At 38.0% G+C, this 24782-nt stretch overlaps 1 protein-coding gene across 1 annotated transcript in view; it reads right to left on the bottom strand.

The window, feature by feature from the left end:
* Positions 1-1999: 1999 nt before the first annotated feature.
* Positions 2000-24782, bottom strand: part of LOC130357403 (uncharacterized) — a 173725-nt gene continuing 150942 nt past the window's right edge. The window contains exons 2-6 of the mRNA XM_056560097.1: positions 7562-7633; positions 6704-6766; positions 5147-5219; positions 3320-3391; positions 2000-2161 (exon numbers count right to left, since the gene is read on the bottom strand). Of these exons, the coding sequence (XP_056416072.1) occupies positions 2116-2161; positions 3320-3391; positions 5147-5219; positions 6704-6766; positions 7562-7633 (326 nt within the window). The 3' untranslated portion in view covers positions 2000-2115. The remainder of the gene's footprint in view (positions 2162-3319; positions 3392-5146; positions 5220-6703; positions 6767-7561; positions 7634-24782) is intronic.

Below are 24782 nucleotides of genomic sequence, written 5' to 3'. Positions count from 1 at the left end.
ATATCAGGAGAGCAGGACCAAGGACGTACCGGTACGTCCTTGGTCCTTAAGGGGTTAATGTTTGTCATGTTGATATGTTGATAGTGTACTGTGTGATAGGGAAAGAAGGACCTACTTTGCAAATACCATAAAGTTGTAGCAAAGGGTACATTCGCTTCATAAAGGCAAGCAAAACATTTTTATATGTAGTTGTCTATTCGGACATTTCATGCTTGATTTTTATACTCATTCTGTTGAGTGCCTAATTTCCTTTCCTATTGCATATCCTCCCATGGGTTCTTTCATCTGGTTTTTGTTAGCTATGGGTGGTGTAAAGGTGAACATAAGACACTCATTTGAAGTACCAACATGGAAGATGGAAATCCTAGTTGGACATTCTTTTAGTACAGAATTTGAGCAAAAGAGCAAACAGAAGAACATGGCTTGAAAACTAGCTGGGTCTAAAAGGAACAAAAAACATTACTTAGGCACTTCACAATCAGGGAAGAGTCCTTTATTGTAAGCATTGTATGGGATTGATTTACTGAAGCTTAGGAGTTAGGCCATGTTCACACTTTCAGAATTTCCGTGTGGAATTCCACCAGAGATTCCGGAGCAGCAGAGACCTGTTGAATTCAATGGGATTCTGCAGCACTGTGCACTCAGCAGAATTTCGAAAATTCCATTTTCTGTGTCTGCAGAAAGAATGAACCTGTTTATTCTTTCTGCGGACTCCACATGAAATGCATAGCAGTCTAGGATCTATGAGTCTCTGGAATGTCTGCACAGAGATTTTCCATGCAGACATTCCAGACTTGTGAAAATAGCCTTAGGGTAGATCTACAAGTGATATAAACACTACACTACACTGCAATTCTACAGGATCTAACATATTCTTACAGCTTATTGACAATCAATATAAATAAAGAGGTGTAGGGTTATAATACGTTGTACTTTGCTTTCAACAATGCACAGTGTAAGATATTTTTTCTATCATCAGCAGCAATACCCATGTGTCAATATAAGTCTCCAGCTCTTCATGTATAGGTTCAGTCAGACATGTCTCGATGAGAGGGCAGGAATAGGTGGCTTGTATCGCAGCAGTCGGTTGCTTGGGAGATCTGAGAGAAGGAGGTGAGCGCAAGGCCGAAAGAGATGAAAAACATGCTCAGACTCAGTAGGCCCTGTGACAGCTGACAGAGATATTAACCCAATGACAGCTGGTAAGGCTAACATAAGAAACTAAAGACATGGTGGCTGAAGTATAGACTGTTTTAGAAGAACTGTCAATGTTTTTTTTTTCGTAAGCAGTGTATTATAAAATTTTACTCCAACTTGTTTATTTTATATGGTTGCATTGTTTTCTGCATTTTTTGCATTTTCAGGGTAAGACCACACAGGTATGCTGCAGATCTTATTGAGGATTTTCCCTTAAAGATTTTAGTGACATATAAAAATAAATACATTTAAAATCTGTAGAATTTTGCAGTGAATTTGAAGTCATAACAAGTCAATTTAAAATCTGTTCTACTATATATATATTTTTTTGTTTTTTAATGTATGTGGGTAAAATTTCTTAAATTCTCATAGACATCTGCTCATATAAATGCTGCAGATTTTCAACATGGAAATTCCATATGGAAAAATCCACAATGTAAACCTTCTGTGTGACCATACCATATCCAATATGCTTATACAGAGCTCTATTTTTTATGTCACTAAAAGAACTTCGTATCAACTTCACAAGGTAGAAAGACCACAGGTGTGCATCAGCTGGGTGGCTTCCCTATGTCTTTTCTCAGGGCTCCGTTTCCTCAGCACAATAGACCATAAATGTACAAATAGACATACAACTGGGAATTGCACTTAAAAAGTTCTTTTATCTCGATTTTTCATTCATGTACAAAAGACTTAAAGCGAGAATAACAGAACATAATCATCCGGTGCTCAATAAACTGCTCAGAGAGATCCACTCAGTGTTTTCAGAACTTCACATCCAAGACTTGCTGCTTGTTGGACGGCATGTTCCTGGCCATGTGGACGCTAATTCTGAGGGGGTGTGGAAGTGCTCGCCGTCATGCGTGCTGCTGGACGTTTCAGGAGTCTCCTCCCTTTTTCAATATAGTTCCTGTGAACCTACCACCACCTATTATACAGGTACGTCTCTCGCGAGATTTCATTTCTATATACAAAGTGACATAAAACAGTTAAAACAATAGATTCCATTCGGACAGTATTTATAAGAACACATTAAAATTACATATTTCATTGATCCCTTTCGGGGTTAAAGAATCGAGACAATGTATCCAGAAAACTTCACTTTGATTTAATCTCTTTCTAACTGGTTCGCTATTGGTACCCTCAATCTCCTCCAATATTAACCATTTCAACTCCCTTATCTGATGTCCCTTCTCCACAAAGTGTCTAGCTAGACTTGTCTCCCCAAACTTCTCTTTACTATTATGTTCTCCGGATACATTGTCTCCACTCTCCATTTTCTTTTTGAACAGCCTTATAGAACTTCTATGTTCATTCAATCTAAGTTTCATTGCTCGAACTTTCTGCCCCACGTATGACATTCCTCATGGGCATTTTAGCATATATATATATATTACCTGTTTAGAGTCGCATGTATGGAAACCTTTCAATTTAATTTTATTGCCACGGGATGGATGTGTTACAATTTCTCCTCTAATTATGTTGTTGCAATTTTGGCATGACCTACATGGAAACGTCCCTATTTTTTTTTTTTTTTTTTAAAGGACGGTCTGGTTTCCTTCTTATCTGTTATATCTGCCCTGATCAAGTGATTGGCTATAGATTTATTTTTCCTATATACAAATCTTGGTTTTTGTCTAAATAAACTACGAGAGACGAAAATACCGTCGCTCATAAAGAGAACAACGAGGAGAGTTTGACGCCTTTGATTATGGCTCCACGGATAGTGAACTAAATAGCGTGTGTGAACAAGAACCAAGACAAGATTTTTTAGGAAATCAGCAAAAAGGAAAAAGAAAAGACAAAAGAGACACTGGAAATATGGAGGTGGTGTACACAAGAGCCCGCAACAAGAAACAATACCAGAAGACGGTGAGCTGTTAGTAAATATCTCATCTGTTGAACTAACCGTTGCCCAGAGAAACATAATTAACAAAGGACTTGGTTTTGTTCCCTCTGAGAATGTTAGCAATTTTGATTTTTTGATTGATTTCCATAAGTTTTGCAGATTGCTTCGAAAAGGTGACAAAAAGACATAAAAAATAAAAAATGATGGCAAATAATTGTTATATAACACCCCTTTTCCCCACTCCCCTACCACAACCCCCCCCCAGATACTTACCTGTGGACAATGGAGGTGTCTGATGGAGGTGGTGTCCCTGTCCCCGTGGTGGAGGAGTGTGGGAGAGGAAGTCTAATTGACAGAGGATCAAGGAATAAGTCAAAAAAAATTCATTTTCCTGCTTGGTTACTAGTTCAATAAAACATTCAATCATCAATTTAAAATATTAAGGCAATATCAAAAATCCCCCCCTCCACCTTTTTCCAATCCTAATACCCCCCCTTATAAACAAGAAGCAAAACTAGCAGAGAAGTCTGCATTGAGAATCTAATATTCAAAGAATAACTGGAGCAAACAGCGCTGTTTGATTTTAATATATGTGTGTAGCAACTAATAAAGCTTATGGGATTTTTTATTTATAATAAGTAGTATATGGGAAATCAGGGTTCTTTTGGATTCCCAAAAGGGAATCTATTGGAAATAAGCATACAAATGTAACTCTCCATATACTGGTCTTACCAGGTATGGTGAATGTGAATAGAGGTTAACTCCCTCTTTTGAATAGACCAGGCAATATTGCCAACATAAGTGATGGCAGGCTTTTTATCTGGGAAACTAAATCCAGATTCCTTCATTACTCAGGCGCAGCATGTTTTTTCGGCCAATGAACTGCCACTAAATCAAATTGACATAAATTCCGCATTCCGCAATCTCCAAAAAACATACAAAAATATCTACGTTCCTGGTGGGAGATTGGAGAAGTCTGGAGACTTATTTTCAACAAAAAATAGTGTATAGGGGACTTAGGATAAACATCACCCCTAACTCACACCAAGAGGATTTCATTAGAGGTTGGCAACAACTCCTAACCGAAAATTCACTTCGGATGTTAGACTATTTAGTCACATACGAGAAAAGGATTTTTAGTGAGGTTACCAAGCAATTGGAAGAACAGATAGAAGAAATTCAGGTCTTTAAATCACAAACAGAATTCCATAATTTAGAACAACAACTCCAAAAGCATATTGAGAGCTTTCAATCTGAGTTGAAAGAACGCAAGCATCGCAAATACGTAAGGGATAAAAAAGACTTTGATTCTGGTCTGATATATATAAAAAGAGGCACAGAAAACGCTTACAATCAGCATAATAAATATACTGATATATCAGAGTCAGAAATATCAGAGTCTGATGATCAATTAGGTGGTAAGGGTGCCAATTACAGTACTGGTAGATGTGAAGCAAAAAACAAACAAAAATACAGCTATAAGAGACAAAACAAGAATCAGACTAACAAAGGTCAAGGACCTGGGGGTCAACAGTATAATCAACAAAAAAATAACCCCAATCAATATAACTATACAAATCCGAATTACCAACAGCAGCAGACATGGGTACAAAACCCAGGACCTCAGACAATAGCACAACCTATCGGAAACTTGCAGGACTCCTCCTTTGCACCCTATTCCTCTATACCACCATTAACATCTCAGACCCAACAGACTCAACAATTGGCAGTGGTTACTCACCCACACACACAACCTGGAGGAGGAATAAATCAACCACAACCCCATTTTTTAGGAGGAGGTATCCAACTGAGAGACAGGGAGAAATGGGGATACCTACAAAATCCACTACATCCCAGACCCACCTATGGACAAATGGAGAAATGCAGATATGTAACCTTTCAAAAATACAGCTAACATCAGACCAGAAGTCAATCTTACGGAAGGGGTTATCTTTCACTCCTACCCCCAACTTTAACCCTTTCACATGGGTTAAAGATATCAACCTTTTTGCGAGAAAGCTTGCCTTGCATAAAGTACATAAAAACAATTCAGTTAATTGGAGTGAAAATAGAAGGAGAGATGAACAAGTGATAACTGACCTTATGGATCTTCTGGACGAGAACGAGACAGGAGTCCGGTCAGCGGTACTTCCACCTTTCTCTACCCTAAAACCTAAATGTAAAAAAACACCAACATTCAATCAATTTAATAATATGGACACCTTTGTTAAAATGGTATGCTCGAAAATCGAAAAGATAACACCTAGTAGATACAATAGTAATCTCACTAAAAAAGAAAATCAAGCTCTTCAAGAACTAGAGAAAAATGACCAAATAGTCATTAAGCCCTCCGATAAGGGGGGCAACATAGTAATAATGATGAGAGATGGCTATAAAAATATGGTGTTAAGACTGTTAAAACACCAAAGTACCTATAAGAGATTAGACTCAAATCCCACAAACAGTTATGTTATAGAGCTAAAAAAAACATCCTAGTGGATGGTAAATCAAAGGGCATGATTACAGAAGATGAATACAAAGCAATGATGAATGAAAAACCCACATTGGCAACGTTTTATGCATTGCCAAAAATTCACAAACAAAAGGATCCGATACCAGGACGCCCGATAGTATCGGAAAATGACAATCTAACAGAAGGGATAAGCCTTTATGTAGATCAGATGTTATCACCCTTTGTGGCTTCCTTGCCCTCATATATAAAGGATACCAGAGACGCTGTCGCCAGGCTTGAAGAGATCACATTCCCATCTGGCACACAGATTGCGAGCCTCGATGTAGAGGCCCTATACACAAATATTGAACACAATTTGGGAATAAAAGCAGTGGAACACTTCCTCACCACTAGAGGCACACAGTTCCCTGATCACAACAAATTCGTTTTCACTCTTCTTCACTTTTTACTAACACATAATTATTTCACATTTGATGGTCACTTTTATTTACAACACAAAGGCACGGCAATGGGCACAGCATGTGCACCTAATTTTGCAAATTTATTCTTAGGGTGGTGGGAGACACAGTAGTTTTTTCAGATGAGCACGGTGAGTTCACAAAGCACATTTTATTTTGGGGGCGTTATATAGACGATGTTCTTTTATTTTGGGATGGCACCACCACCTTATTTCACAAGTTTGTACAAAGTCTCAATAACAACCAGATTGGTATGCACTTCACATCAGAAATTCATTCTCATTCATTATGTTTTTTGGACCTAGAGATCTCTTTTGAACCTGGTGGCAGCGTCCAGACAAAAGTATACAGAAAAACCACATCTACCAACAGTTTCCTTAACTGGAAAAATTTCCATCCGAGACCTCTGAAAAGCGGTATACCTATAGGCCAGTATCTTAGGGCAAAACGTAATAGCTCCAATGAAGTTGCTTTCTTGGAGGAGACCAAACTCCTATACCATCGATTTATAGCTAGGGGCTACCCCAAAAAGATTCTGCATCGTGCGTTTGCGAGGGCCAGAGACACCCCAAGGGCGGATTTATTGAGACCAAAAAGGATTGGTGAACAATCACGAACAGTGAGATGTATGGGAACCTTTGATCAAAGTAACAAGCAGGTCTTAGAGATTCTCAAAAAATACTGGCCGATCCTCTTAGAGGACAATGACCTTAAGGAGGTACTCACCGCGGGTCCAAGTGTGACCTATCGCAGAGGCAGAAATGTGAGAGAGTGTCTGGTACACAGTCACTATAAAGAAGAAGAAACGGAAACAATGTGGTTAAAATCAAAAGTAAAAGGATCTTATCCATGTGGAGGATGCAACTTCTGTAAATTTATGCCCCAAAAAAAGGAATTTGTTAACGTCACAGATGGACGTAAATATGAAATAAGAGAATTTATCAACTGCCAGACAACCGGAGTAGTTTATATAGTGGAATGCGGATGCCCTAAGATGTACGTAGGGAAGACTACACAACAGCTGAGAAGGAGAATTTCGAAACACCTTAGTACAATTAGAACGGGTGTTGATACTCCTCTAGCTAGACACACCCGTGAGGTATATAGAGGTGATTTGTCAAATTTAATTTTTTTTTTTTAAACCCCCGTTTGGGCCCGAGAGGTGGAAACCTAGACAAAAAACTGCTAAGAGAGGAGGCTACACGGATATATAGACTAAAAACCCTCAGTCCACATGGACTTAACGAAGGGTTTACTTTCTCCGCCTTCCTCTAAAACTGCCTGCCTATCATTTAATCAACATATTTTATTTTTAACAATTTATTCATAAATTCAATACTAGGCTACACAAGAGCAGATGTCGCGTTGTGAGTAGAAAAAGGAAAAGAACGATTATGAAGCAGGTTGTGCCTATATTAATTTAGTGCAGGCTCTGCTAGATTTAAAAAGTAAGTGCCCTGTAAACTTAAAAATCATAATGACTACTTAATCCTAATACCATTTAATAATGCCTAATAGAGATCCTTAGAGCATGGTATATATATAGCCAGTATATATATAGCCCCCCCCCACCCAGATACTTACCTGTGGACAATGGAGGTGTCTGGTGGAGGTGGTGTCCCTGTCCCCGTGGTGGAGGAGTGTGGGAGAGGAAGTCTAATTGACAGAGGATTAAGGAATAAGTCAAAAATATTTCATTTTCCTGCTTGGTTACTAGTTCAATAAAACATTCAATCATCAATTTAAAATCTTAAGGCAATATCAAAAAATCCCTCCCCCCCCCACCTTTTTCCAATCCTAATACCCCCCTCCCTACTCTGTACCCTAGACATCAAAAGTCTGTATACTAATATTCCCACAGAAGAAGGCATATTATGCATAAAAGAAGAATTGATAAAAGATGTGACTCTGAGCAATGCTCAGATACAGTTTATAATGGATCTGCTGGAATTAATTTTGTACAAAAATTATTTTCGGTTTGGACAGGATTTCTTTTTACAGCGGCAGGGGACCTCGATGGGGTCCCCTGTTGCACAAAGTTTTGCTAATATTTTTAGGAGTAAGTTTGAAGAAAAGTTCATTCCAGGATATCCATTATCGACCCATGTCAAGAAATGGCTGAGGTATGTTGATGACTGCTTCGTTTTATGGACGGGAACCTCAGAGGAGCTAATGATCTATATACAGTACCTAAATAAGTGCCATCCGCTAAATGAGTTTACATGTGAATTTAGTCCAAACCTTATTCATTATTTAGACATCGAGGTACGTTATGGAGGAAATATGTTTGAAACCACCCTTTATTCAAAAAAGAGTGACCGTAATACTTTATTACATAAAAATAGTGGTCATGCTCCACAGGTATTCAGAGGAATACCTAAAGGCCAATTGATACGAGCTAAACGAATCTGTAAGACAGAAGAGGAATATAATAAAAATAAAGAGATGCCAAATAGAAAGTTTGCCCAAAGGGGTTATGAAGAAAAAGAACTGATTAAGACAGCAGAAGAAGTAGATCTAATTCCCAGAGAAGAATTGAGAAAGAAACATAAAATGAAGAAGAAGAATAAAGATAGAAGTTTTGTATACCTATCGACTTATGACGGTCACTCTAAACTAATAAAACGGGTGGTTAATAAGTATTGGAACTTACTCAGGGCAGATTTTCAATATGGTAGTTTATTTAGACAAAAACCGAGATTTGTATATAGAAAAAATAAATCTATAGCCAATCACTTGATCAGGGCAGATATAACAGATAAGAAGGAAGCCAGACAGTCCTTTTTAAAAACACAAAAAATAGGGACGTTTCCATGTAGGTCATGCCAAAATTGCAACAGCATAATTAGAGGAGAAAATGTAACACATCCATCCTGTGGCAATAAAATTAAATTGAAAGGTTTCCATACATGCGACTCTAAACAGGTAATATATATGCTAAAATGCCCATGTAGAATGTCATACGTGGGGCAGACAGTTTGGGCAATGAAACTTAGATTGAATGAACATAGAAGTTCTATAAGGCTGTTCAAAAAGAAAATGGAGAGTGGAGACAATGTATCCGTAGAACATAATAGTAAAGAGAAGTTTGGGGAGACAAGTCTAGCTAGACACTTTGTGGAGAAGGGACATCAGAGTTGAAATGGTTAATACTGGAGGAGATCGAGGGTACCAATAGCGAACAAGTTAGAAAGAGATTAAATCAAAGAGAAGTTTGCTGGATACATTGTCTCGATTCTTTAAAAGGGATCAATGAAATATGTAGTTTTAATGTGTTCTTATAAATACTGTCTGATTAGAACCTGTTGTTTTAACGGTTTTATGTCACTTTGTATATAGAAATGAAATCTCGCGAGAGACGTACCTGTATAATAGGTGGTGGTGGGTTCACAGGAACTATGTTGAGAAAGGGAGGAGACTCCTGAAATGTCCAGCAGCTCGCATGATGGCGAGAATTAGCTTCCACATGGCCAGGAACATGCCGTCCAACAAGCAGCAAGTCTTGGATGTGAAGTTCTGAAGACACCGAGTGGATCTCTCTGAGCATTTTATTGAGCACCGGGTAATTATGTTCTGTTATTCTCGCTTTAAGTCTTTTATACATGAATGAAAAATCAAGATCTTTTTAAGTGCAATTCCCAGTTGTATGTCTGTTTGTACATTTATGGACTAAAAGAACTTCATCAACCATGTTCTTACCCCAAGAGTAAATTCACATGTAACAGATGTGCTGCAGATGTTTCATGTGCCAGAAAAATATGCAGCAATGATTTTAGAAAGGCCTTTTATGACTGGAGTTGATAAACTGGGGTTCCTGTCACAAGCAATGTAAGGCTGTGAGTCACAGCCTCCGGTCGGCTACGTTTTCGGCCGTATGCAGTTTCCCGACTTCAGGCAAAAACGTGGTCGACTGCGTTTTTGCCTACGGTCAGGAAACCGCATATGGCCGAAAACGCAGCCGAAGGGAGGCTGCGGTTCACTCCGGTCAGCTCATAGACATGCATTAAATAAGGTTCCCCTGTACGGCTGAGTGCGGGCGCCGCTATTAAGCCCCGCCCCCCCTCCTCCCAGCTGTATACGGGGACCGTAGTTACAAAACGTGTGAACCCAGCCTAAGCAATAAAAAAAAGTGTAATGTAAGAAGTAATTAAATCTTTCTACAAGAAATGCAAAAATTATGTTAAAGGGGTGCTCTGCCAAAATACAATAAAAATATGGTTTAAAGAATGCTATATAAATTTTTACAAAAAGTAACTGACTATTGGAATGACTTCAAATTCTGAAGTTGTTGATTTCTTTTCTTTTTTACCCACACGCTGGCAATGAACAATGAACCTTTATAAATAGAACACACTACTCATCCTAATAAATAACATTTTCTAATTAACTTGTTTCTTGCATAATTAAACTATTCCACTTTGTTGTTTTAAAAGACAACAAGAAAAATTAAAAACAATAGTTTCTATTTTCTTTAATCTACTAGTTATTTGTTGTTATTTCACAAGTTGTTTTAGGACAGAGAATCTTCATTGTATGTGATTAGCATTGTTTCATCCTGCTTTTTCTTAGGAATTGATTGTCCACTGGGTGGTAACATTTGCCTAATTTATCCGGTTCTAAATGTACCCTATATACTTCCTTTATAGCATCTTAATTCAACAGGACATTTTCAGTTCATTTAGCAGTATTCATCTATGCTGTTTGTTATGCTTTGTTATCTGATTTTATTCCTGAGTTATAGTATGGAGCTGAAACTTTACAGAAAGCTCTACATTCTATTGATTTGTCAGCACAAACATTTTCAAGCTTAAATAGCTTTATATTATGTGCATTGCATGTTTTGTTGGTAATATTTAAAGACATGTCCATTCATTTAAATGTATTCTATATGGAGTATTTTCAATGTCCTGTTCCTTCTTTAAATGGGCACTCTCATTAAATAAAGTGGTATTGTAAATAAAAAATCTTTCTAATGTACTTTGTTTAACAAAAAATGAAGTTTTCTATGTTTTATTTGTGTTTAAAAAAGCTGCCACTATGTGTCTCCCTACTTGTTCAGAGCATATGTCCCCCCATCTCTTGCACAGACTTTGGACTCCTGCTGGCCTGGAAGAAGTCCAAAATCAGGAAATGCTGAGGGGGGAGTGGGCGGCAGCCTTAGCCAATCGTAGCTCATCTCACACACTGAACTGCTCTGGGCTGTGTGTAGCAGAGTGAGAGAGGAAGTTCTACCTTGTGTGGCTTCAGATGATGTCACGCCTGGTGGGTAACGCCCCTTCCCAGTCTGTGAACCTGATTGAGACTGAGCAGAAAATAATGAGCAATATCAACATAGAAAACTGAAAAACATTATCAAAATAAAGGCAGAGGGTGGTTTATCATGATGGGAGCAGTTAACTGGGAGGATTAAAACATTTAAGGATTATAAAGAAAATCTGATACCCTGTTCAGATACACTAAACGCAGCTCTGCACAATAGAGGCAGGGAGCCGACTCACTCAGCTCCCCTGCCTCCTCCATATCCTTTATTATTATGCTAATGAAAGTCACAGGTGAGCGCAGAGAGAGCAGAGTGCTCACCCACAGCATTCATTAGCATAATAATGACAAGTGCAAGGCAGATGGAGAATTTGTAAATCTGTTCACTCGCACTATAACCTCTTCAGGATGCAGGGTGTACCTGTACGCCCTGTGCCCTCTCCCCTGCTATGACAAATGGTCACAAGCTGACCTGGCATTATAGCGGGGTGGTGCCAGCGCCTACCAACGGCTGGGACCCATGTCTAATGCTGGAGATCACAGATTGCGGGGATGCCTGGCAGTAACCCCTTAGACGTGATGATCAAAGTTGATCATCAAATGTCTCCCAGTTTCTATTTTTTTTAAATGCCCCACACTGTATCCCTGAATAAAATGTTTACACACTGTATTTCTGAATGAAAATTTGCTTCACACTGTTCCCCTAAACAAATGTGTTTCAGTGTCCCTTATTACAAATGTTCCCACAATGAGCTTTCTGAATACAAACTATCCTAACTGTGCTGATAAATAGAGATGGGCGAATTTTTGAAAAATTTTATTTGGCCGATTCACTGAATTTTCCTAAAAAATTTGATTTGATCCGAATATATTTGCTGCAAATCGCCTCAATAGGGGTATAGAACACTTTGCCTTGCTATAACACACATAGGGAGTGTGCTGGGATAGTGAAATAATACTGTTATTATTCAGTGTGACATGCAGATTACAGACGTCGCTATTAGAATCACTGAATATATAGGGCTGTGACATCACAGGGCTGGTTGGCTGCTGATAGGCTGCACGCCGTCATAGAATTCAGGGTGATCTTACCTACCACCCTTCCCAGACTTCCTTGCCCCATCCTGCACAAAATGTAGTGAATGAAGCGATTCCTTACCACGAGGAAATTTGGACTCGTTCAAATTCAAATTTTTCGTGAAATTCGGAAAGAATTTGACTTAGTCAGCTTCGATTCACCCATCTCTACTAATAAATATCAATTTACCCCACATTTTATACCCTGAATAAAAAGTGCCATATACTGTGCCCCACAGAACTTCTACATCCTAGTTAACAGTACTCACTTTCCAACTTTCTCATGCAATCAATAAGCCACTACCAGGCAGGGAAGGCCTGGCATCTTCTGACAAATTCCTGCAAAATAAAGCAGGTAGCATAATGAGGAAACATAGAGAAGTCACCAACCAGTGGTGCAAGGACCTTAGAAAGGCTCCTTCTCACCCTTTAGTGTGGTTCCTATATTCAGTTGTATCCAAAGCATAATAATGTCGGTACCATTCATTCCAAGAAAGATGGACTACGTCTGGAGATTTGGCTGCATGTAACGTATGGTATGTGCACATCCACTGGATCTTTTGTGTAGATAGGCCTACTAAACTGTATATTTTATTGGTAATGTATATAAATGAAGCACACCAAATACAAAAAGAAAGTATGTAATCCACATTTTTTAATATTGACTTGACTGATTGCATTTCTGTTTACCTTATTCTGTAGCAGGTTTTGGGATTATCTTAGCAGCAATGTTATCTTTATTCACAATAGATTTTTTAAATGTGTACAATTTTATAATAAAAAAGGAATCATTCTATTGGATATGTTTAAGGGCTTACTTTTTACATTGCTGTTGAAGTAGAGCCAGAACTATTTCTGCTGAGCTTTCAATTAAGTGTACTATTGAAGATGGTTATGGAAGATAAAGTGATTCAAATGTACATGGAATTAACATTTTTCTAAATAAGATACTTAAAGGGAGCTGAATGAACCAAGCCTAGTTGGATATGAACTTTGCTAAAAGTTTGGTTCAGCAAGAACTGCTAAAAAGTGTCATCCCACATAACAGAAAAGAGAAGAAGAAAGGATCATATGACTTCAGAGTAGGTTAATCAGGAGAATGTATAGGGGGGGATGTCAGACCCCCTATAAAAGCCTATGCACATAGCTCCAGCAGGCATTTTAGAGATTGCAGGTGTAAGGTGAAGATCTCTGTGAGGGACATTGATCAGTGAACAGGAAGACCACACATGCACAATTCAGCACTAAATCAACAGCAAACATGACACATGTGAATGTATCCTAAAGCAGCACTGAAGAAAATGTTCTGCCTCTGTTCTCTCAGCACAAAATCTGGAAGCTAAGTGTGCCAGTTTGCACATGTGGTTGGGAAAAATCAGTACATAGAAGTTTTGTTTCACTTTTGTGCACTTTCTAGGACTCCAATGCTGTTGCTACTTTCCAAAATGGCATAATGTTTTGATGCCGTTGCTTCTTCTCTTTACGGGTCCAAAACATGTTCATTTTTGTAAAAAGCCTTTGCTTCTTCTGATATCTCTAACTATCAAAGTATAAACAAAGGCAGGCATCTGCCTACCAAAGCGATGATTGTTGGAACTTGTATTCTAATGTATTCTGATTAGTTTCTAATGTTCTAAAGCAATTTTGTCATATAAGGGCATTAAGTAATGTGATATATTTTTAAATGTAAAGTACAAGAACAGGAGAACTTTTGAATGAAAAAGGTTGGCAGTGTTTCCTAACGAAGGACAATCCAGCAAGTATTTTAAAACGTCAAGCTTTATTCGAAGACAGGTTTAAAGGTGCAGAAAAACAAACTACACACCACCTAGCCGTTAACACACTCCACATGGATGCGTTTCGAGCGCATGCACGCTCTTGATCACCCCAACACCTGTGCAATCCTCATCCTCTAAATAGAACACCCAGAGGGAGGAGTTATAAGACATGTGAATATAAAATACATATACTGTTTATAAGATGTTACAGGTTTCTAAAGTACTTCTACATGATTTTAAGAATGGAACATTTGTGTATGCACACAACACTAAAGATTAATGGTAATGATATTGTGGGTGCTTTATCACTGGAGAATTGTTCAATGCATTTGAGTGTACATATAACGGTATCATGTAACCACTAGGGGCAGGCTATGGATTTCTAGTAATTAAACATTAATTATTTTCTCTTGTTTAACCCATTAGGTGCTCTTGTTTGCATAGTGAGACACACGACTGAGGAGCTTGCATTGTAGGTCTCCTCCTCTAGTGGTCGTTTTAACCTTCTCTATACCATATGCCCTAAAGCTATCTGTACGGCCACTATGTATTTCTGAAAAGTGTATGGAGGTGCCAGATTTGTTTCTGGTGCCATCTATTCTGGTAGCATCATTAAGATGTTCCCTAATTCTTGTTTTTAACTGCAGTGAAGTGCACCCTACGTATTTAAGGTACTTTGTTTTCCTGCAACTTTTAACCTGTATTCAAATAAAGCTTGAAGTTTTGAAAGAATTGCAGTATCATTCTCCATTGTTCTTTAGTGTCTTGTATGAAGCTAGGCCAGGCTTGGATCCGTGCAAGATCACAAGGGAGGTGAGCCGAACATCACTTATATCATTATACAGTGTTTCCCATGAACTAAAAGAAAAAGCATGGATTAATAAACTGATTAACACCATCCAGTAGAATAGAGATTAGCTCTGCTTCCCAGTGGGTACTGTTAAGATGTTCATTCTTGTTTGTAATCAGTAAGTGCCAAATTTCTGGAAAGTCATATACCCAGAATAAAGTAATTTAAAAACTAAAACTTATCATTTTAAAAAGTATTGTTTATCAGTTCAGAATTCACAAATTTTTACAGGTAATTTTTGCCTTATTTTTAAAATTAATTTCTTCATTTTACAATGAAGGCACAGGACAAAGGGATTGCTATATAGTATTGTAATGCATTTAGGATAAAATAAATTAAAAGAACCTCCATTCACTTCTGTAAAATATTGTTTCGGACTCCTCACATTATTCTGGTACAGTTATTTTCATTTGAGGTAAGGACATATACATCTTAAAGTTCCATCTCACTCTAACACGAAGAAGCTATTTCAACATTCAAAATAAATGTCTCTAAAACTATATATAGTAACTAGAATCTTAAGCAAATTATGAAAATTGGAAATGATAAGTTTTGTAAAAATTTGTGGGTGGGGAGTTACACATATCAGTCAAATAAGTACACAGGATGAATTAATGAAAATTGTGGAAGTAAAGGGGCTCTATGGATATTTGGAGGGACAGAAAAGAAATTATATTTAAATATGCAATGTTTATAGAAAAATTCATTCAAATATGTTGGTAGAAGTGTTAAGCAAAGAAATTGCTGAAAGGAAAGCGTCGAGAGACATATATAAAATTCTTGCCAGAGGGGCCTCTAGACACTTTTTAAACTAAAATGAGACTTAGGTAGGAAAAGCACCAGGGTAGGATATCTGAGGAAAAATGGGAAGGTTGTTTACAGATTATTAAAAAAAAAAAAAAAAATATATATATATATATATATATATATATATATATATATAGTCAATGCTATGCAAAGAGTTGTACAATTAAAAACATCATATATAATGTATAATTCTCCTAATATTGTATACAAGATTGGCTTCAAAGTCTGCTCAGTCTGTCCAAAAAAGGAAACTGATTACTGGCACCTATTGTGGATCTGTCCTAAAGTTGGAGAAACCCTGAATATATTAACCACTTTAGGACCAAGCCCATTTTGACCTTAAGCCAGAGCATTTTTTGCAAATCTGACCACTGTCACTTCAAACATTAGTAACTCTGGGATGCTTTTACTTATGAATTTGATTCTGAGATCGATTTTTTTTTTAATAACATATTCTACATAGTGGTAAATTTGTGTCAATACTTGCATCATTTCTTGGTGAAAAAAATCCAAAATGTCATGAAAATTTTGAAAATTTAGCATTTTTCTAACTTTGTAGCTCTCTGCTTGTAAGGAAAATAGACATACCAAATAAATTATATATTGATTCACATATACAATATGTATACTTTAGGTTTGCATCATAAAGTCATAAAGTTGACATGTTTTTACTTTTTGAAGAAATCAAAAAAGCTTAAAAGTTTATCAGCAATTTTCCAATTTTTCACAAAATTTTCTAAATCAGAATTTTCAGGGACCAGTTCAGTTGGAAGTGGATGAGAGGGGCATTCATATTAGAAATACCCCATAAATGACCCATTTTAAAAATTGCAACCCTCAAAGTATTCAAAATGACATTCAGAAAGTGTTAACCCTTTAGATGTTTCACAGGAATAGCAGCAATGTGAAGGAGAAAATGCAAAATCTTCATTTTTTTACACTTGCATGTTATTATAGACCAATTCTTTGAATTTTTACAAGGGGTAAAAGATGAAAAGCCCCACAAAATTTGTAACCCAATTTCTCTAGAGTTAGGAAATACCTCATATGTGGATATAAAGTGATCTTTTGGTGCAATACAAGGCTCAGGGGGAAGGAGCGACAATGGTATATTGGAGAGTAAAATTAGCTGAAATGGTTTTTGGGGGGCTTGTTGCATTTAGGATGCCCCCACGCTGCCAGAACTGTAAAAAAAAAAAAGAATAACCACATGGCATACTATCTTGGAAACTACACCCCTCACAGCACGTAACAAGGGGTACAGTGAGCCTTAACACCACACAGATGTTTGATGACATTTCATTAAATTCAGATTTTTCACAAAAATGCAGGGTTTTCCCCCAAAAAATTTACAATTTTTACAAGAGATAATAGGAGAAACTGCCCCCCAAAATCTGTAACTCAATTTCTTCTGAGTATGGAAATACCCCATGTGTGGATGTGAAGTGCTCTGCAGGCGCACTACAAAGCTCAGAAGAGAAGGAGCCACATTTTGATTTTGGAAATAAAATTTTGCTGAAATGTTTTTTTGGGGGGATGTCAAATTTAGGAAACCCCTATGGTGCCAGAACAGCACCCCCCCCACAAATGGCACACTATTTGGGAAACAACACCCCTCAAGGAATGTAACAAGGTGTACAGTGTGCCTTTACACCCCACTGGTGTTTGACAAATGGGATGTTGGACGTGAAAATGAAACATTTGATTTTGTCACTAAAATGCTGGTGTTACCCCAAATTTTTTATTATCACAAGGGGTAATAGAGGAAAAAGCCCCCCAAAATGTGTAACACCATTTCTTCTGAGTATGGAAATACTCCATATGTGGTTGTAAAGTGCTCTGTGGGTGCACTACAGGGCTCAGAAGAGAAGGATCACCATTAGGCTTTTAGAGAAAGAATTTGGTTGCAATTGAAGTCGGGGGCCATGTGCGTTTACAAAGCCCCCATGGTGCCAGAACAGTGGACCCCCCCACATGTGACCCTATTTTGGAAACTACACCCCTCACAGAATGTAATAAGGGGTGCAGTGGACATTTACCCGCTACTGATGTTTGACAGACCTATGGAACAGTAGGCTGTGCAAATAAAACATTTTATTTTTAATTTTCCTGGGCCACTGTTAAAAAAAATCTGTCAGACACCAGTGGGGTGTAAATGCTCACTGCACCCCTTGTTACATTCCGTGAGGGATGTAGTTTCCAAAATGGGGTCACAGGTCCACTGTTATGGCACCATGGGGGCTTTGTAAATGCACATAGCCTTCATTTCCAGCCAAATTCTCTCTCCAAAAGCCCAATGGCGCTCCTTGTAGCCCTGTAGTGCGCCCGCATAGCACTTTACATCCACATATGGGGTATTTCCTTACTCAGAAGAAATGGTGTTACAAATTTTGGAGGGCTTTTTTCCTATTATCCCTTGTGAAAATTAAAAATTTGGGTTACACCAGCATTTTAGTGAGAAAAAAAATTCATTTTCATGTCCAACTTTAACAAAATGCGTCAAACACCTGTAGGGTGTTAATGCTCATTATATGCCTTTTTACATTCCATAGGGGGTGTAGTTTCCAAAATGGGGGTCACATGTGGGTGTTTTCTTTTTTTGTTAGTTTTTTTGCATTTATGTCAGAACCGCTGTAACAAATCTGTGCAAATCACCTCAAATGTACATGCTGCTCTCTCACTTCTGAGCCTTATTGTGTGCCTGCAGAGCATTTTACATCCACATAATGGGTATTTCCGTACTCAGGAGAAATTGTGTTACAAACCTTGGGGGACTTTTTCCTTTTACCTCTTGTGAACATGAAAAGTGTGGGGCAACACCAGCATGATAGTGTAAAAAATGTCATTTGTTTTACAATAACAAGCTGGTGTAGACCCCAACTTTACCTTTTCATAAGTGGTAAAAGGAGAAAAAGCCCCCCCCCCCCCACCCAAATTTAGTTAATTAGTAATTTCTCCCGAGTACGGAAATATCCCATATGTGGCCCTAAACTGTTGCCTTGAAACACGATAGGGCTCCGAAGTGAGAGAGCGCCATGCGCATTTGAGGCCTTGCCTCTTCCACCAAAAATAGCCTACGGCAGTGTTTCACGGACAGAGAGCCTCCAGCTGTTGCAAAACTCCCAGCATGCCTGGACAGTCAATGGCTGTCTGGCAATGCAGGGAGTTATTTTGCAACAACTGGAGGCTCTGTTTTGGAAATGGTGTCATACATGACATTTTTTATTTTCACTTGGGGGGGGGGCAGTGTTAGGGTGTGTAGTGTATAAGTAGTGTTTTACTTTTTGTTTTTGTAGTGCAGTGTAGTGTAGTGTTTTTAGGGTGCATTCACATGGGCGGGGGTTTACAGTGAGTTTCCAGCTGGGAGTTTGAGCTGCAGCGGAAAATTTTCCTCAACTCAGTGGGAAACTCACTGTAAACCCCTGCCTACATTCACATTAGGGGTGGGATGGGGGGCTCCAGCAAAACTACAACTCCCAGCATGCACTGACAGACTGCTCATGCTGGAAGTTGTAGTTATGCAACAACTGGAGGCACACTGGTTGGGAAACACTGAGTTAGGTAACAGACTACCGCAGTGTTTTCGCACCAGTGTACCTACAACTGTTGCAAAACTACAACTCCCAGCATGCATGGTCTGTCAGTACACGCTTGGAGTTGTAGTTTTGCTACAGCTTAAGGCACATGGGTTGGGAAACACTGAATTAGGAAACAGACAGTGTTTCCCAACCAGTGTGCCTCCAGTTGTTGCAAAACTACAACTCACAGCATGCCCGGACAGCTGAAGGGCATGCTGGGAGTTGTAGTTATGCAACAATTGCAAGAGAACAGTTTGAAGACCACAGTGTAGTGGTCTCCAAACTGTGGCCCTCCAGATGTTGCAAAACTTCAACTCCAAGCATGCCCAGACTGCCCAGGCATGCTGGGAGTTGTGGTTCGGCAACATCTGAAGGCCAGATATTGCAGAATTACAATGCCCAGCATGTCTGACTGTCCAGTCATGCTGGGAGTTGTAGTTCTGAAACATCTGAAGGGCCAGATGTTACAGAGCTACAACTCCAAGCATGCCTGTTTTGTGTTGTATTATTATGAGTAGCATTTTCTTTACCTGTTTCTTTAACAATTAGAATAATTCCATCTCACCATAAATTTTACAAAAGTGTTTAAAAAACTCAATTAAAAAAAATCCATCTGTTTATTAACAACTCATTTGAGGCTTTATCCTTGATAGTATTATGCTTGCTTCATTGAACTGGATATTAGCACAGAACTTCCCTGAGGGTTTTCATTTGAAAAAAAAAGTATGGAGACATTTTTCTCAAGAGCATTTAGAGTAAAAACCTTGGAGGATAGGCGAATATATATTTTAATTGGTTATCCTCAGGGCATGAATACATCGAGAAGATTTTTAAATCTTACCACTTTTTTATGTTAAACCAAAAAATACAGTTGTAATGTAATTATTTAATGTATCATTACATAACATTAAAATATTCACTAGCTTTTTTTGTGATTTTTCATGTTATCATTTTCCTTGTAAGTTTACATAGGAGAAAAGTATCATTTACAAAATAGGAAACTCCTATTCTACTAAACTCCAATGACATGAACTGATAAAAATAATTAATCATGGAAACATTTTATGTAAAGCCCTACTTACATGATTTTATTTAAATGTATACATTGATAAAAACTCTACTGTAGTGTTGAAAAGAAGCTGTGATAGATGCCTAACAGCGTATTTGTCATTACCAGACTAAAGATGGTCGGCCAATTGTTATCTCTCCTGACCTTCCCATTCACATGCCAGGCAACCATTTAATTGGGAAGGGTGGGCGGCAATCGGGAAATAAATACTAGGGCTATACTTTTAGCTAGAGCTGGTGCTATAAAAAAGTATATATATATATATATATATATATATATATATATATATATATATATATATATATATATATTTATATATATATATATATATATATATATATATATATATATATATATATATATATTTTTTTTTTTTTTTTCTGAGAGAAGTGGGGAGTTGAAATGTTTCAAGGTGGAGGAATTTAAAGAATGATATATGCAGTAAAGTAAGGAAGATTGCAAATCTAAAATAACCATTAAAACATCTTACAATAGACCTTAAGCATACCAAGAAGTGAGATCTAAATTTGTTATATAGGTTAAAACTTGAATAGGGAGTACACTTATAGCAACCTTCAAAACATGCAAATGAGGAAAGAAATTGTTGCCAACTGTACTCGAAAACCATTGATTTTGTGCAGGTGTACAAAGGGACTTGCCCAATACCTGTTCCTTTATGACAGATTAAGGGTATGTTCACACATACAGAGTCCTGTGCAGATTTGATGCTCAGGATTTGTAACTGCAGATTAGAAGCTGTGCTCAGTCAGTTAGTTTACATTGAAATCTGCAGCAGAAAATCCTGTGCATTAAATCCTGCGCATCAAATCTGCGTACGTGTACACATGAAGTGTACCACCAGTTATTGACCTGACTCTATACTATTGCCTTATAGTAATACTAAAGATTAAACATCCCCATTCAACCCTATTTCCAACATCGATATAATGTCAGCTTTCCAAATCCTGGTCTCTCTTCTGACCTAATAAAGTTTGAGATGATCCAAGTTTAGGTATGAAAGAGTTAAAAACTGGGATCACCTCAAACCGAAATATGTACATGATAGTAAGGAGAACACATTTTTTTCTGTTGTAATTCTACCAGCCCATAACAGGAAGTGGTTTGAGAAATGCATAAGCATCATGTGGACCTGAGAAATCAAAGTTAGGTACTTATAGTTGAAAAGAGGGAAATCCCTAAAGACGTAATGAAAGAGGTTTTCAAAGAATATAGATATTGTGGCAAAATCTTCATTTAAGCATCTGATGGAATATTGAAATGAAAGGATTTGGAAAACAAAAGAGCTAACTTTGTAAAAATAGGCAGCATCAAAGTAATCTGATACCTGTTGAAAATAGAGAAACAAACTAATTGTTTTACAGATATTTCTGAAAAAGTGTAAATAAGACTGGAAATTATTTGTTTTAAGGAAATAAAAAATACTCTTTATTTCAGTTGCTTTTCTCACTAACTTGGTGCATCCATGATACTTCCTGCTTTCTCAACAAAGATGTATTTACCCGGCAACATTTCTTTTTAATGTAGGATTACCGTACATTATGTTTTTTTAATTTTTTTTTAACTAGTGAGAAGTCACCTGTTAATTTCTCTTTTTAATGTTCTCTTAAAGTCTTAAGCAGCAAACAAAAAAAAAAAAAAAATATATATATATATATATATATTTAGGTGTGGCAACATTGCATAAAATGTTGTTAGTTTATTATATGAACAACACACTCTGCGACATATGAAGACAAGAAGAGATTACCATTTAGTATGAGGTGAACATTTTAAAGAGATATAGAAGTTTTACATGGCTTGCATAAAGCAAAGATAACTATGAGCATCTCTGGTGGGAAATTATCTGCCTGTATAGCCTGAGAGATAGCAAGTGGACATATATTTAGTAATAAATTCATCTTGGCTGGTAGCTTTATGTTTAGGGAGTGAAAGTGTCAGTAAATGGAATGAAGAGAAAATTTAATTGGTTGGACTATATCGTGAATAAATGTGTGTGTTAGGAAGCCATTCATATCGCTTTAGGTAAGTTTGGGTGTTATAGGATCATTCCACAAATTATAGAGCAAGTCATAGTAGCCTGAAAAGGAATCAGTGATTATGGATTGGGGATTTTCTGGCTTGTAAAAATACAATTGGGCAAATAGGTTTGCCATTTTCGTTTCTGGAATGTTGTTATGAGAATAGGAATCCAGTATTTAGAATTTCAGAATGACGCCAAAGCTCTCAAGGGGTGTACTGTGGAGGAAGTGTTGTGGGCATGAGCAGCTTTTTCAATGAATTCTAGACATTTGAATATCTGATAGCAATAAGTACTTCCCTCTTTTTTCTTGGTGAAAGAAGCAGTAAAAACATGAGAATTCATGATGAGTAAGTGAATAAAATCCTTACTGCATCCATGCTGCAAAGTGCCATCTATTTCTTTCTGTATGGGATCATCTGTATTTGTTAATTCTTTGGATTGAGCACCGCTATCAGTGGATTTTGCCAAAGTCACACACCTGCACCTCCTTAGGATTCATATGAGAGAGAGAGAGAGAGAGAGAGAGAGATGACTGGTGTGTGCATTGATCCAATCCTAGACTAATAGCAGGCCAGTTCTTTGGAGCCAAAAACTGCAAATGTATTACTGTATGTGAAAGAGCAAGTCTGTCCTAAAGAAACTGATATATCCACCAAGTAAAGGCACAATTATATACAGTAGCTGGCGATGTACAGAGAATATACAGATCTCACTGTAGAGTTAAAAAGAATCTGTCAGAAAATTTCAGGGCATTAAACCAATAGTAGGGCATGATATATGTCGAAAAACAAAACAACATAATCTCAAGGTGATAACAGGTGCTCAACCCCAAGTGCAATTGTGCACTCAAACAATGGGGTAGAGAGCACCTATGGACAAAAGTGGGGTTTCAATCCTATGGTAAATATATACAATGATATTAGCTAATCCTCAAAACTGATGTAAAAATGAGACATTAGCCAGTATATCCTTATATGAAGGACATACCTGAGCCCGCACACCATGCCAAGGTTTCTCATGTGATGCAGGACCTAACCACTAACCTTTTTTGCCTGGCCAGATGCATAGAACCAGGAACCAGATATACAGTAGCCTAAGGTCCAACTTGCAGACTGCTCCCCAGTCGCCTCCAGTGTGAACTCAGCACACATACAATGGGAGGGGGGAGGCAGTTTACAAGCCCCACCCTTGCTGGTATAGATATAACAGGCCTCACAGGTGAAACCCCCAACGCTACCCAATAAGATAAAAGGGTGCATTGGTATAAGCCTTAAAAGACGCTTGCCGGCTTATATTTGCATGGCTATAGCAGGAAACTCAACCCCAAGTGCAATTGTGCACCTTCGCTGGGGTGGAGGCCCTGCACTTGTCAACCGTTGCTAAGGGCGATGTCCCCAGCAAAAATTGCATACAATGGAGAATGCCTGCAGACGGTCACAAGTACCACAATCACATCCTGACACCTGATAAACGTGTATATGGATGCGAACAACATGACTCACTATAAACAGAAAAACAAAACAACATAGTCTCAAGGTGATAACAAGTGCTCAACCCCAAGTGCAATTGTGCACTCATACAATGGGGAAGAGGACCCGCACCTATGGACAAAAGTGGGGTTTCAATCCTTTGGTAAATATATACAATGATATTAGCTAATCCTCAAAACTGATGTAAAAATTAGACATTAGCCAGTATATCCTTATATGAAGGACATACCTGAGCCCGCACACCACGCCAAGGTTTCTCATGTGATGCGGGACCTAACCACTAACCTTTTTTGCCTGGCCAGATGCATAGAACCAGGAACCAGATAAACAGTAGCCTAAGGTCCAACTTTCAGACTGCTCCCCAGTCGCCTCCAGTGTGAACTCAGCACACATACAATGGGAGGGGGGAGGCAGTTTACAAGCCCCACCCTTGCTGGTATAGATATAACAGGCCTCACAGATATAACAGGCCTCACATGCCTCACATGATATATGTCTTAAGTTTTCCTACCATTGTGTATATTGACATCGGGACATGAATGGTGTCAATTAGAGATGAGCAAACATTTGAAAAATTTGATTCGGACAATTTTGCCGAATTTTCCGAAAAAATTTGGTTTGATCTGAATTTATTTGCGCCAAATCTACATTAAAATCGGCTATTTCTGGCCTACAGAGAGCCTCAATAGGGGTGTAGAACACTTTGCTTTGTTCTAACAAGCATATGGAGTGTGCAGGGATAGCGAAATAATTCAGTATGAGGAGACCATATAGTGGCTGAATGACACAGTGTGGAGATGCTGGCAGCATGAGGAGACCATATACTGGCTGAACGACACAGCGTGGAGGTGTTGGC

This window comes from Hyla sarda, chromosome 2 (genome assembly GCF_029499605.1).
Source record: "Hyla sarda isolate aHylSar1 chromosome 2, aHylSar1.hap1, whole genome shotgun sequence".
Classification (NCBI taxonomy): domain Eukaryota; kingdom Metazoa; phylum Chordata; class Amphibia; order Anura; family Hylidae; genus Hyla; species Hyla sarda.
Note: the sequence above shows the minus strand (reverse complement) of the source record. Positions and strands in the feature narration are given on the sequence as shown.